This window comes from Protopterus annectens, chromosome 6.part0 (assembly GCF_019279795.1).
Source record: "Protopterus annectens isolate FY-2018-M chromosome 6.part0, PAN1.0, whole genome shotgun sequence".
Lineage (NCBI taxonomy): Eukaryota > Metazoa > Chordata > Ceratodontiformes > Protopteridae > Protopterus > Protopterus annectens.
Window position 1 is genome coordinate 766,609,156 of NC_056737.1, and position 15,435 is coordinate 766,624,590.

General features: G+C 41.3%; 1 protein-coding gene across 1 annotated transcript in view; it reads left to right on the forward strand.

Annotated features, from left to right (window-relative positions):
• The window catches only part of PSMA3 (proteasome 20S subunit alpha 3), a 496,948-nt gene that overhangs the window by 185,661 nt on the left and 295,852 nt on the right, over nt 1-15,435 (forward strand). Inside the window, exon 3 of the mRNA XM_044073576.1 lies at nt 9,902-9,974. Coding sequence (XP_043929511.1) covers nt 9,902-9,974 — 73 coding nt within the window. The remainder of the gene's footprint in view (nt 1-9,901; nt 9,975-15,435) is intronic.

The window sequence follows — 15,435 nt, forward strand, 5'->3', positions numbered from 1 at the left end:
ATTACAAGTGCAGAACATCCTGAAATACAGGATTTATTGCATGCAGCTGAACAAGTGGACAAACATACTCTGCAATGTGGTTTTGATTTATTAGAGGCTTCTTGTAGAGCAGCAGTTACAGGATCTGTGATTCGAAGGCATGCTTGGTTAAAAGAACAAGGTTTACCTGATCATGTTAAGGCTAAATTATTGGATGCTCCTTTACAGCAGGATATTCTATTTGGTGTTAAGGCAGAAGAGGTATTAAAGAAAATGGAGGATAAGGCAAAATCTTTGCAAACAGTGAAGGATTTCTTACAGGTACAGCCACCTCGATTTAGCAGAAATTGGCCTTCAAAGAATTAGTCTTTTCCAGTGTCAGACCACAAAGAGGCAGATACAGACGCCCAAGAGGCAGATCTCAGCCCCAAGGCTCTTACAGACCACGACAGTGGGGTGCTTCAACCACAAAAGGAGGTGAAGACAAGTCACAACCTTACAGGAAACAGTCCCAGTGACTTCCCCCTTCGAATGCCAACACTTACCTTTTGGCTGCTCCCTTAGGGGGAAAACTAGCACTTTTTTCTCAAAATTGGCATATAATCACTCAAGACAAATGGGTTCTGAATATTGTCTAAGGGTTACAGGTTCCACTTTCTCACACTACCAAGGCTAAAAGGAATGCCAGACCTGCCACAAAATCAATGGGCAGAGGCACAAAAACAAATTACAGCCCTCATGGACATGAGAGCTATTCAAAAAGTGCCATAACAGGAACAAAGACTAGGATTTTACTCGAGACTTTTCCTGGTCCCCAGAAAGGACAACACCTGGAAGACCCATCCTAGACCTTTCCACTCTAAATACTTACCTGGATGTTCCGAAATTCAAAATGTTGACTCTACAGCAGCTTTTTCCCATGCTGGGCAAGAAGGCTTGGCTTGTTACTTTGGACCTCGGAGGCATACCTGCATGTCCCTATCAGACAAAATTGCAGAAGATACCTCAGATTCATAGCTGGTTCAATGCATTACCAATTCTCTGCACTGCCCTTTGGCTTATCTACTGTGCCCAGGGTCTTCACAAAGTGCCTGGCACCAGTAATTGCATTTTGCAGACAAAAAGGAATTCAGATATATTCATACCTGTACGACTGCCTTATTCAAGCAGAGAGCAAGGACATTCTTCTAAAGCATCTGGCGTTTGTAAAAAGGTTGCTAATTTGCCTAGGGTACACAGTAAATGAAAAGTCAAAACTAGTGCCCTCACAAGAGATAATATTCCTGGGTGCCAGCTTAAATACAACGGCCCAGATAGCTTATCTCACGCCAGACAAGCAAGGACAACTGACTCAGTATTTTCAATTGATGGCAACAAAAACCCAACTCCCTGCAAGAAAGATTCTGCAGGCCTTGGGATTCATGGCATCCTGCAGTCTACTAATTCCATATGCCAGACTGCATATGAGGAAGTTACAATGGTACCTAAAAAGTGTTTGGACTCAACATTGTCACAGTCTGGAAGCAGTAATACCACTAATCCCCTGCCTACAACAGGAGTTTCTATGGTGGGCACAGGCATGTCACCTCAACAAGGGACAGCCTTTCACTCTACCCACAGCCAGGCAGACACGAACAACAGATGCTTCGGATTATGTCTGGGGAGCACACATGGCAGGAAAATGTATTCAGGGCAAGTGGACTGCAGACCAAATGCATCTTCACATCAAACAAAAAGAGATGTTGGCTGTACAAAATGCCCTAACAGCTTTCAAGAACCTTCTGCATCCCGGACAACTATTATTAAAGACAGACAACACCACAGTTATGTGGTACATAAACAAGCAAGGGGGGGGACTCATTCTTATCCCCTATGCAGACAAGCCATGACCTTGTGGAACATAGCTCTAACCTATCAAGTTCATCTACAAGCACAATTCCTTCCAGGAAAGAAAAATACTCTGGCAGAAGACTTGAGCAGAAACATCATGGATCCTCACGAGTGGAAATTAAATCCACAAGTATTCAGTATGATCATGCAAAAATAGGGGTGCCCAGACATGCATCTTTTTGCCTCCCCAATGAATTGCCAACTACAAAAATTCTGCACAAGGACTTATCTCACACAAGCATGGAAAGTGGATGCTCTCTCGTTCAGCTGGAAAAGCCTAAAAGTTTATGCCTTCCCACCACTGCCTCTTCTTTCAAAGGTACTCCTAAAAGCCAGACAAGAAAAACCACAGATGATCCTGATTGCCCCAGACTGGCCATGCCAGCACTGGTACCCAATCTTAAAGAACTTAGCTCAAGGCCCACCATGGATTTTATCTCAAACTCCGCACCTTCTGACTCAACAAAAGAATCAGATCGTGCACAGTCAGCTCAAAACCTTAAACCTGGCTGCATGGCAGATTCATTAGTCAAGTAGACAACACCTCTCTCTAAAGCTGTTATGGATGTCCTTTTGGAGGCTATGAGGCCTAGCACCAGGAAATCTTATTCAGAGAAGTGGAAGAGATTCTTTGCCTGGAACCAGGCTCAAAGCTTTGATCCTCTTGTCCCAAATATTACAATACTTAACTGAAATGCTGGACAAAGGACTATACTTTTCATCCATCAAGATCCACACCTCTGCCATCTCGGCTCATTACAACACAGATCCTCCTATTTTCTCTCATCCATTGCTAAAACAGTACTTCAGAGGGGCTAAAAACATAAGACCGCCCCAGAGAGCACCAACTCTAACTTGGGACCTCAATTTTGTCTTGGAAAACCTAACTTTACCTCCTTTTGAGCCAGCCAATTCAGCAGAATTAAAATATGCATCATGGAAAACTGCCCTGCTTCTGGCAATAACCTCAGCACGAAGAGTCTGAGTTACAGGCACTAATGGCAGTGGAGCCTTTCATCATTTTTTACCAAGGCAGGGTTTCTTTAAGAACAAACCCTTCATTTATGCCTAAGGTGGTAACCAGTGTGGCTCTTAACCAAACTATTCACTTGCCAACTTTTTATCCAAATCCCCAGAATAAAGGGGAGAGACTTGTGCATTCCTTGGACATACACAGACAATTACGTTTCTATTTCTACAAAACAAAAACTTTCAGAAAAACTGAGCAATTGTTTGTAGCTTATGCTGCAGGATCACAGGGAAAGGCTATTTCAAAGCAGACCATTTCAAAGTGGATAGGATACTGTATACAGCTCTGCTACACACAGCATGGGAAACCTGTACCTAGTAACATTAGGCCACATTCCACCAGGGCAACAGCCACTTCAACTGCCTCCCTTAGAGGAGTACCTACCAAAGATATCTTGGAAGCTGCAACTTGGAGTTCAGTGCACACCTTTATCAAGCATTATCACTTGCCTCTTTATTCTAGATCCAGAGCTGGCTTTGCCACTGCAGTGATGCAGGGCCTCATAGCCACCCCAAATCCTCTATAGAACCAGCCACCTTTACTCAGCTTTGGGATTCTACCCAAGTGTAATGACTGCAGCAGTGAAACACTATGAAAATAGTACAGTTTTGTACCTACCATAAATGTAGATGTTAGTGTCTTCACTGCTGCAGTCCATGTTACCCACCCACCATCCCCTCTTTCTTAGCTGGAACTTACTTTTACCTTTCAACCCTATACCACCTATGTGGTGTATTTGCTGGTAACTGAAGGTTTTGTTTTTACCTTTATTGTATGTTTTATTAGCAATATGTATTGCCTACCTATTTGTGGGCACCTGACATCTGGGGTAAGAAGAACTGAAGAAAATGGCGTCTGCTGCATCTTGTATACCCCTGGCGCACTGACGTCAGGGAAGAAGCGACAGCAACCGAAGCCAGACCAAGACTTTGGAACTCTGGCCGACTGCGGGACTGCCTGACGGCAGGATAACCCAAGTGTAATGACTGCAGCAGTGAAGACGCTCTAACATCTACATTTATGGTAGGTACAAATCTGTACTTTTCGAGGCATTTCCGTCTATACAGGGCACCTCTAACCCCCACTGAGAGGTGCACAAACAATCAAATGCTGATTGCATTTTGAAAACAATGTTTTGTAAAAGTTACTTTGAATTTTTTTTCCCTGTCATGACGGGCACAGTAGAATACTTCAGATGTTTTTGCTAAGCTTAGTTTAAGTGGATTTGCTATTTGTTTTTTTAGTTTTTTTGTTTTTTTTTTATTTAACACACAAATGACTAATGTAGCATAGCATATATGCCTGTACATTAAACGGGGAAGAATTCAAAATATTGGAGTTTGCTCACACTTAGTCTTACCTTAAGTACCTGTTCTAGTCATCTTGTCAGATCATTTCCTTCTTACAGTGAGCTTCCTCAGCCTCTCACAGATGATGAATTCTAATAAACATCAGTGATTAAAGATTGACTTCAAAATAGTGGGTAAACTGAACAAAATCATTTTGAATCTCTCTCCCCCTCCCACTGTTTTTCTCTCTCTGATTATTACATATAGACGTCTGTGGCTTCTGTGGACACAAGTTCAGGAAATATGAATATTATTAGGATTTTAAAAAAAAAATTGTTGCACAGTACTTTACAATATAATGTATATCACCCTGAAAAGGTTTTTGGATACTAATCCCACAATCTTATTGGAATTCCCCGAGCCTCTTGGACAGTTTAGTCCATTTCTGGGATGTTCCCAAATTGTGTGTCGCATATAATCTACACTTTGTAAGGGCAGTTTTGTCCCTACAGGAATACCATTGTTGCACACTGTATTAATGGAAACACAATTTTAAGTGTCTTTGTTCATTTCCCATGATTTTGGGGTGGCATGGATGTCCGTATAATAAACATTTTCTTGGCCGATTTAGCTAAAAACTAGTAGACTTCATTTTGGAACGTATAAGGACACTCAGTGCTGCTGTTTTAGTTGGGCACATAATGACCATCAGTTACTTTTTCCCCCAAGTATAAATGATATTCTCAACAGCTGGAGTGTCCACAAAGGTGCTTCACTAAAATAATACAGGGTGTAAATATGTCTTGTGCAGACCATCTCAAAGCCCTGTCCCTGAACTCTCTCCTAGAGACTACAGAGGGACAGTATATGCCTAACCTACAAAGCATTCTTCGATCTAGCCCTGATGGATCTTTACACATTTACAAAACAAACAGCACTAGAATTACCTGATCTAAGGATTATAAACCTAATCGGTGACAAAAATAAAATGTGTTTGAGGGCAGGTAAGTGTTGCAGATTACTCCTTTGGAGCAGATTTCCCATTGATGTGAAACGGAGCTTGCCTCTGAGCCTGTTCAGATGCAATTTGGACCAATGGAAGGGAAATGGCAAATTCACCCCTGACTTGTCTCCTCTGGCCCTTAGACAAGGGCAGTTTGTAGATGCCCTAAAGCCCAGGCAAGTACCAAAGCTGTTCTAGTCTGTGGGCATTGATTCATAGGTAGGTAACTAGGCTATTGGTCCATGGGCCTGTACAAGCCTAGCCAAAAAGGTACCCTGGCTTTTGCCACCCAAGGAAATTATTTTCCTGTGACCCTGTCGAGCAGAGCCGCAGAGGTGATCCCAGGGGTGTATTTCCTATATCCACTCAAGATTTTTCTTGCAGAGTGCTAATGAGCTTTGATTGATATAGATGGGTAGTTTGTTCCAGAGTATGGGAAGTCCCTGGGACAGGAATCTATCCCTCCAGCATGTTCTCTTTATTGTGGTGACAAAGTTTAGGTCCCTAGAGCGTGTAGCTCGTAGGGATTGGGATTTCTTTAAGTGGAGCATGTCCAGCAGCTCCGGGTTTGACATAGCTTTGCATGTTAGGCAGCAATAGCCTTTGAGTAGGCGATATGCAACGGAGTGAAGGTGGATTTTTTTGAGACTGTCTGCAGAGGGCATCTGTTTGAGGTAGGTAATCCTCTTTTTGAGGTATTTCTGCTGCCTTTCCAGTTGTAGATGTCTTGCGAGGTACATACCGAAAGGGGCATTGTACTCTATAATGGGTCTGAGTGACGAGTATAGGGTAACAATTACCTCTTTTTTTCCTGGATGAGAAACCTTTTGTGATGGTGTGCCACGTAGAAGGAATTCCTGACTACTGTGGCAATGTGATTATCAAAGGAGAGACTACTGTCCACCTGTGTCCCAAGGTCTCATCACACTTTGTGTTAAGTAGACTACCACCTATGTGGTGGTTCATGGGTACAGAGTTTTTACCAAAGGGGATGACAATGCACTTTTTGGCATTAAGCTTGAGGCAATAGCTTTGACACCAGGCATCTCTGTGAGGCCCTTTTGTAGGATGTCCACATCGTTAGGAGTTTCGATTATGACTCCTAGTTTGCAGTCATCTGTGAACTTCGTTAGCCAAAGACCTGTGTTAGCCTGTACTTCAGAGAAGTAGATACCAAAGAGGAGAGGACCCAGGACTGAACCCTGTGGTACTCTGCTTGTCACTGGTCTGAGGTCTGATTTGGAGTCTGCTACTTTCACAGTGTGGGTTTGGAGTCTGCTACTTTCACAGTGTGGGTTCTGTCAGTGAGCCAGTTGGCAACCCATCTTGTGACATAGGGATTTATACCTAGTTTAGTGAGTTTATATATAATTCGAATGGGGGATGGTGTCAAAAGCCTTTGCGAGATCTAGCTAGAAACACCTTACCCTCATCTACTGCTTTGGTGACTGCTTCAAAGAAGTCTGTCAAGTTTAGGAGACATGATCTGCCTTTTACAAACCCGAACTGGATAATTGGGGGAAAAATGGGCTATGAATGGTTAGGCTTAAAGGCTCTAGGGCTGTTAGCCTAGTAATCTCCTATGAAATATAAAAACTGAGTTGAGTTTAGATGTTTGTTTATTGCGAAGAAAAGCATGGTTCATGTTTTCATATTTATATATGGCACATTGTATCTTGATAGAATAAATACCGAGCTGAATATAACATTAAATGTGAAACAGTATTTATCATTCTCTACCTTTGTTGCAAATAGGTGTTTTATGGTTTTGATCAATTTCCAGTCTGGTATTCTATATATTATACGCCATGATTCTGTTTTTGCTTTTTCCTTGATTCTTAGCACTAATATTTTCCCATTAGTCAAACCGTGGAGTAATATGTTAGCCAAGAAGGCAACATGTTAAAGTCCTAGCTATATTATAATTAGATCTTGTTTGTTAGTTTTAACTAAAAAATGGTGAGTAGGAAAACCTCGGGAAAAAAAAATCGTTGAACCAAAACTGGTTCAAAATGAAAAAAAATAAAACTCTGCAGGGGGGCTAGCTCCCCCATTCACACACACACACACACACACACACTACTGTACATATACCAACTCCAAGATAGCACAACAGTGAGGAAAAGAAGAGTCTTCCTTTCCCAACTGAATGGTGATCTCAAAGCTCTTTCAACCAAAAGTGGGTCGACAAACACAGTTTGACAAAACTGCATTTGAAAAAATGAAATGCACTCTTTTAACTCGAAATGTGGCTGTGATGGTGGAGGCATCTTGCATATGGTGGTGATTTCATTTTAATTATATTAATTTTAACTTTTCTAGGTCTGTAATTAGAAGACACACCTTGCTTAAGGACACAGTTCCTGCCAGAGTATGTAAAAGCAGAACTTGACGTCTGTCATGGCAAGGAGCTACTCTTTGGACCCCCTGCAGAGAGGGTGTTTTGAAAAAAAAATAATGGAGGTCAAGGATCTTTCATTCCCTTGCACCAAGATATGTTGGGAACTACCACCTTAAAAGCTGGCCCTTCTACCCTAGTCAGGAAAAAGGCAAATCCAAAAAAGTCAAGAGCTACCAAAGAAAATGGCAAGTGATCCAGAGGGGGGAGTTTGAGGGGCCCCCAGGTCCTTCGTACTTGGAGCAGCTGTAACTAAGCAAAGCTGGCCCCTCTTCCCAACCTGTCCACACCTTACACTTATCTTGGCCTCTCATAGTGTTTCCCTTCTTTAAGGATAGGCAGACTGTCCTTTGTGAAACAATGGGAATGGGAGTCCATTAAACAAGACAGGTGGGTCCTGCAGATTTTAAAACGGGTGGAAACTGCATATCCAAAGAAAAAAAACAAAATGTATTTGTATGCATTTTGTAAGTTTCTAAAGTTCAGTACACCTCATGGCATTTTGCAAGTTTCTAAACAAATAGATCTCTTTCTACCCCTGCTAAAAGATCTGATAGCCCTGTGAGTGCTAGAAATTATATCATATAAAGAAAAATAAATTTTATTTCAAACTGTGCCTTTTCTGTCTTCAAAAAAAAAGAAGAAATGTCAATGCCCATTTTAGATGGACTGGTTAAGTTTTTAAAAGTTAGAAAATTTGAAACGCTGGCCTTGCAGATCCTCCTGACTGTGCTCCTTTTGCAAGCCTTCATGATCTTTCTGGACTCTACACCTACTTCATCCCAATAGCCAAGCCGGACACTCATATTAAAAAAAAAAGGGGGGGGGGGTCACACTACCAGTTCACGTCATTCCCCTTTGACTTTTATGTTGTATCCAGGTTATTTACAAAGTGTCTAGCTCTAGTAATTTCCTTGTGCAGGACACAGCATTCTCATTTCAGCATATCTGTATGATTGCCTAGTTCAAGCAGAATCTTTAAAGGAGGTACAAGAGGCTCTAGATGTTGCACTGAACTGTTTACAGTTGTAAAAACTTGCTTTAAGCCTCCCAAATACTGTTCGTAGGGGAACTTCTGAAAACAGAACAGCAGAAGGCTTTCCTTCCCACAGACAGGGTTTCATTGTGTTCCATCTAGGGCAATGTCAAGGATCACATCTCAGTGAGAGAATTTCTCAGTCTTGAGATATAAGGCATGGTGTATCCTGTTCCCCTCGCATGAAAAACAAGTAGTGCAAGCATACCCAATCCCTGCAGCAGCCCATTCCATTGCTAACCTGCATTACAAAAAAAAAAAGACAGTGGTGGACTAATGACAATAAACTTGTGGTACCATTCAGGCTATTCCAGGGGACCCAGATGCTCAACAGAAACTCTGCAGATTCAGCCTGGGGTGCACATGTGAGGAAAACTTGTAGGTTCAGGGAAATTGGGACAAAGCCTTCAGGCAGCGGTACATAGAGATCTTGACAGTGATACTAGTAAGGCATTTAAGCCTGTGTGGTAGCAGGGAACACTGCACATCCATATTCAGTACCACACTGATGTAATATGTCAAAAAAACAAGGGGGGGGGGTTGAGTTCTCTGAACTGTTAGGCAGAGTAGCAGTACAAGCATGGGAACTGATCCAAGATAGTATGTTGTCAGGTCACTAGTTCAGGAGAACAGAGGCTGACCCTCACAAAGGAATAATAAACAGGGTTGTGTTTCTGGACATAATTCACAGATGAGTGTGCCAGAAGTAGACCTTTGTGCTTAGCCAGAATACGGTCAGTCAAGCAAATTTAGTAGCAGGATGCCATCAGTACGGTACAGATTTCTCCTTTATATGGACAGGTTTTCTGTACTCTTTCCCTTCATTACCTTTTATCCCCAGGGTAGTACAAAAGAGATTGACAGGCCAAAAATGCTGTTGGCACTGTTTGTAGCACCCCAGTTGGGGTATTGGGGGGGGGTCTTGTTGCTTACCTTTCTTTAGGATTGGGCCATCCCAAGGGGTTATGCTGTTACACTTGTGTTCTAAACTGCTCCAGGCCGGGCAAGAAAGATCAGAAGATGGTGCTGGCTAAACATGACTTTATACCACTAACATCCTGATGTCGGTATGGGGAAGGGTTAAAATCTTTGGAGTTGTACCAGCCACTAGACTCCTGCAAGCAGGAGTCCCAAGAGTTAGTATTGCAACAGCAAATATACTTGAATATCTACAGTTATAGTCAAGTTCCTAATGCAGTTGTACATTTTTTCCTGTTAACTTGAAATAGTTTCAGTGAAGTTAAATTGTGCTTTAACCCATTTTTTTTTAATACAGCTTTATGTTAGGATCATATGATAAAGATGATGGAGCACAGCTGTATATGGTTGACCCATCCGGTGTTTCATATGTGAGTATTTTGGATTTTGTTTTTTGTATATATATTGTGCACTGTAAAGTTAGTTAAGGTAGCTTCTTTGTAGTTAAACACATATCAACACTTGTATTTTTGCTTCTCTGTTAACATATATAGGATTTAAGCAGCAAAACAATTTGGTGTTGCATAATCTTAAAATTTGTAGTAGAAAAAAAATTTATTTATGTATATATTCTGTTTGCCCCTTCATTGTCAGTGAATTCAGAAGAGAAGTGTTGAGTTCTTTCTTTGAGGAATTCATAATTATACTGAATGGGTGATTTTATTGTATTGCTTGTCCCTGCAAGTTGTTTTACATTGAAAACTAAAAGTATATTTAATGTTAAAGTAGCGTGTTAGTGACATAAAGAATGAATCCAGTTTTAGTCCCATTGCTGCTCATTCAAAAAATATAATGGACAGCCATGTTGGTCTAAAACACTACTGTACTTGGGGAAAAAATGTTAACTTGCAGTGTGGTAAAGATATAAAGCAGTTGCTACAATATTAATTTATTTTACATTTGTTGACTGGGAAGTCCAACTGGATGCATGTCCATTTTCAGCGGAGGCCCGGGGAGAAAAGCTCCACAGTTGAATTTTAATCAAAATATAAGGTGTATATAGAAGCATTCAAATTTACATAGATGGTACAAAACTTAACATTGACTAATAACAGCATCAAGCTTAATGCAAGTTTACACAGATAGTACCAAACTTAACATTGACTACTAACATAGCATTGAAGCTTAAGATTTAACATATTTACACAGAGCGAACACCTCTTTTACAGTTTTAGGTTGAGGCATTACATAATGATGAACATTGTTTTTTGCTTTGTACAGTTGAGTTGTGAGCAAGTTAGCCACAATAGGGAGTATAGCAACAAAAGGATTAAAGATTAGATATAGGGAGTATAGTAGTGGGAGAAGACAGAGATGGGAAATTGGATAACCGGTTAAGTAAGAAAAGCAGGAGGTGTAAGTAGCTTAAGTATAAAGTAAGCGTAGAGGTGTAAAGAGAAAAGTAAAGTTTAGCCGATAGATAAGTCTCCTAGCAGTGACATATGGGTATTGGCTAAGGGGTTAGAATTAGAGGTGGAACTGGAAGAAAGCTAGAGAAGTTGCATTCTTTTGGTGATGAAGCTGAAGTCCGAGGGCAAGAGTAAGGGGAGAGGGATGGGGTGGTGTCAGTCAAGTGGGGAACATGTGCATATCCATGTATGCTTTAACTGTTCTTTCAGGACTCTTTTAAATGTAACCTTTGAGCCTGCTGAGGTAATAGCAGTAGGTGGGATGTTCCAAATCTTGCCTATGTAGTTAGGGAAGAGGGAGTCCCCTGATGTGTTGTTGGTCTTGGTGACCTTGATTAATTTTTTGTCATTATAGCGAAGTTGTCTAGTTTTAGCTTGTAGTTCTAGTAGACTGGCCAGAGCTGGAGTTTTGTCTGGGAGTAGTAAGAGATTGTGGGCAAAGGAAAGTTGATAGTTTAGGAGATTAGGGAATTCAAGCCAGCCAAGTTGATTTAGGGAATGACAGTGGTGAGCTCAGTAGGGGGCACCAGTAGCAAATTTTGCAGTTTGATTGTAACAGGTGGTGTTTGGCAATTTTGGTTTTGGGAAAGGTGGTGAGAATGGGTGAGGCACAAAATAGTGTGGAAATAAGGCAATCGTTAACTTAGCAGGTTGTTATAAATGGTTTATTTTTATATAGACTGCCCAGTTTTTTGTGGATTTTTTAATGGTTTGATTTGTATGCTGATCAAATTTGAGGTTATCAATGGTCACTCCTACCAATTTAGTGCGAGTGTCATGTCAGTCCCATCCCTGGACACAATGTTAAATGGGCTGGGTATTGTGGTAGATTTGTTAGATGTAAATAGCAACAGTTTGTCTTTTTGGGATTTTGTATTAGGTTTTTAAGAAACCAGTTTTCTGTGGTATGGAAGGCTTTTTTAGGTTATAGAGAGGAATTTCTGAGGATCATTGGCTGAACAGACAAGTGAGTCGTCAGCATATTGTATAACTGTTGCATCTTGACATGCTGTAGAGGTTATTGGTGAAAATGAGGAATAGGAGGGGACCTAAAATGGAACTGTGTGGGATCTTGTGGTGATGGGTAGCAGTGTGGATAGGTTGTTGTCCCACCAAACTCCTTGTCTTCTTGTAGATGGCTCTGAAACTAAGCTAATGCTTGGTTACTCAGGTCAAGGTCAGTAAGGGCTTGTACTAGTTAAAGATGGTTGACCATATCAAAGGCCTCCAAGTCCAAAAATATGGTAGAAGTTGCCTGTGTGTTTTGGTTGATGAGGTTTGTGAAAGAGTAGAACAGTGGTTGTGCTATGAGAAGGCTGAAATCTATTTTGGTAGGAGAGAGATGTTTGTTGCTAAGCAGGTATGACATAAGTTGGTGTATACATTTGTCAAGTATTTTGGCTAATGGAGGCAGGATGGCTATGGGCGATGGTTGGTAAGGTCTGTAGAGGTACCGCCTTTATGGAGGGGGGAGGTCTTCCAAATAAGTGGTATTGAGGTTTCTGAGATCTGTTTAGAAGGATGGATATAGGGAAGGCAAGTTAATTGGCAGCCAACTGAAGGTATTCAGCAGGTATCCCATCAGCTGCTAGGTTTGTTTGGATAGTAACCTTTTGACATAGTTGGTAGGGTTGGGTTGAAATTGGAAGGCTGTTTCGGGATTGTCTACAGGTTTTGGGTAATTAGTGGTGGTGAATGTGGGCTGTTTTTGAACAAGATTAGAAATAGTTTTTATGAAGTATTTAAGTGTTTGGTGAATTTGTGATTTCACTAGTGGAGGTGGGATGGAGGGTCTGCCAGGGTGAAGTAGTTTTATTCCTGCCCAGACTTTCTTGGAGTTGGTTTGATGCTTGGTTTGTAGCTGGAGGAATTTTTTTATCTAGGAGAACGTTTTTGTCTCATTTCTAAGCTTTAGGAATTGTTCCTTAGCTGCTGGGGTTTTTGTTGCTCCCCAGTCATACCAGGCTTTGTTCTTTTCTGGTTTTTTTTGTTTAGTCTCTCTGGTAAGCCAGAGGGCTGTTTTCATTTTGAGTTTAGTGGTTGTGGCTGGAGCGTGGGCAGTAGGACTTCTAGGAAAGTGTTATTGAAATGGGTTACGGCTTCTTCTAGCGGTAGTACTTTTAGTATGTTCCCGTTATGGTGCTTTAGCTCGAGTTTGAATTTGTTGGGGGTCAAAGTTTTTTGTAATATGGGGGGTGGGGTTGGCCTGGGTTTTGAATTTTAGTAGGCAGGTGGATTGATGTTTGCTAAGGGAGTCTGGGAGGACGCCTGCTTGGTAAGAGGTGTTGGTCTTGTTTACTAAGATCCAGTCTAGGAGGCTCTTTGATTTTTGCATTTCCTAGTTTAATGCTTGATTGGATGACTTAAGAAACTGGAGCGATGGATATGGTTTGTGGGGTTAATAGCTGTGAACGTGTGTTAAAATCTATATTAAAGTCACCAAAGAAAGTCACCAAAGACTACAGTTTCCTGGGGCAGGTTTTGACTTATCCATTGTAGGAAGGCTTCTAGGGTAGGGATGTTACCTGGTGGTGTATAGCATGTGATAATATTGATTGACTTTGTCTGTAAGTTTGGGTTTAGCTAGGAGGAATTCGGAGTTATTGAAGGAAAGGATTTGTGGATTAATAGTGGTGATATTTAGGATGTTCTTGTACAGTAATGCTACCCCTCCCCCCTTTTTAGACTGTGTATTGTGGCATAGTACATTGTATCAAGTACAAAGGAGCTCATTGTCTGCTGTAGTGGGCTTCAGCGAGGTTTTCAGACAGACATAATATATCGGGAGTAGGGGGATAGCAAGTGCATGCAATGAGTGTACCTTATTGTTAATACTTAGAATATTTAAGCTCAGAATTAGTAGGATGGTTTTTGGTCTAGTGGGTAGATGGCTAGAGGAGAAGGTTGAATTAGCTGTGGTAGTTTGCATAGGGTTAGGCCCTGGATTTGGGTGTATGTCTCCAGCTAGGATCAGTTGGTAGTTTATATGATGTAAGAGTTTGAAAAGTTTAGTTAGGATGGCTATATACTTGTTGGTGAGCTACAAGTGGTTGGGAGTAAAATGAGCGAGTTAGGTGCTGTCGTAGTATGATGGTATAGGCTTGGGGATGTGTTGGCTGTAGCAAGGAGTGAGGAATATAAGTGGAGGTATGTTGGGGTAGCATAGGTAGTGTTGAGCGTGGTTTGGTAGGAGAAGTTGTAGACTGTTATTGTTACGATAAATAGGATAGTGAGAATGCATGAAAGGATAATTATTCTTTGACTATGTGACTGTTTCATTATTGTAGGTGGGGATATGGAGGAGGATGTAATTTGGTATAGGTTAATGGAGGGTAGTGAGAGAGAGAGTGGATAGTCTGATTGGTTGGAGTTTTGGTGGGTGCAGATGGCTGGGTAAAAGACTAGGGGTAGTGGGGGTGAATGGGAAATGGGGGCAAGGAAAGGGAGTGGATTGAGCCCCGAGCATTAACGAAGGAAAACGGAGTGGGGTAGTACAGAGAGGGTCTGCAGGTAAGGATCTTCAAATCAAACTATCTGTAAGCTTGACTAGGGAATGGTACACTAATACAATATTTATTTATTGAAATTTGACTACTGAGAAGCCAATTATAAGATATAAAGTTAGTTAAATGTGGGGACAGCAATAAGCAGAGGTAAGCTTTCAAATAAAGAAGGGACTAGGACACACTTGGGTACTAAACGTAATGTTACGGCAGTGCCAGGACACTGGCTGCTGTAGTTTAAGAAAGCTAGGTTAGGCTGTAATGGGTCTTGTGGGGGAGGGGCAGGACAGAATGGACCAGAAAAAGTGGAGGATAGCCAATAGAATGATGAAAAGGGCTGGCCCTGATTAGGCTGTAATTGTTCTTGTAGGGGAGGATCAGAATAGACCAGAAAAGTGGTGGATAGCCAATAGTATGATGAAAAGGGCTGGCCCTGATTTCACAGATGTGCAAGTCTACAGAAACAATAAGAAAAGGCAGTAGGTACTCTGACTTGCTTGTTTTGCATACCTTGTTTATTGAAATAAACAAATTTTACCAAGGAGTTGTGGAAATTAGGAAGACAATTTATAAGAGGGTTTAGTAGAAGTAAAAAAACAGCAGGGCTTACAAATAGTTAAAACAGCATATAGAGAGACTGCCGTTAGAAGTACAGAATGGGGGGGGGGGTGCAGCTTATGTCCTGAAACAATCAGAAAAACGCAGTTACTTGCTTTGCTTACCTTTCTTTTAAGAGAAAATTAAAAGAAAACACTTGTACCAGGAGTATGTGGGATTTAGAAAGACCGCAATTTATAGGAGAAAGGGTTTAGTAATGCTAGAAAAACAGGGCTTTCAAGAAGTTAAAAACAGCATGCAAAGAGAGACTACTGTTAGGAAGTACAGGATTAGGGGAAGGGGCAAGCTAATTTTGGGGGGGG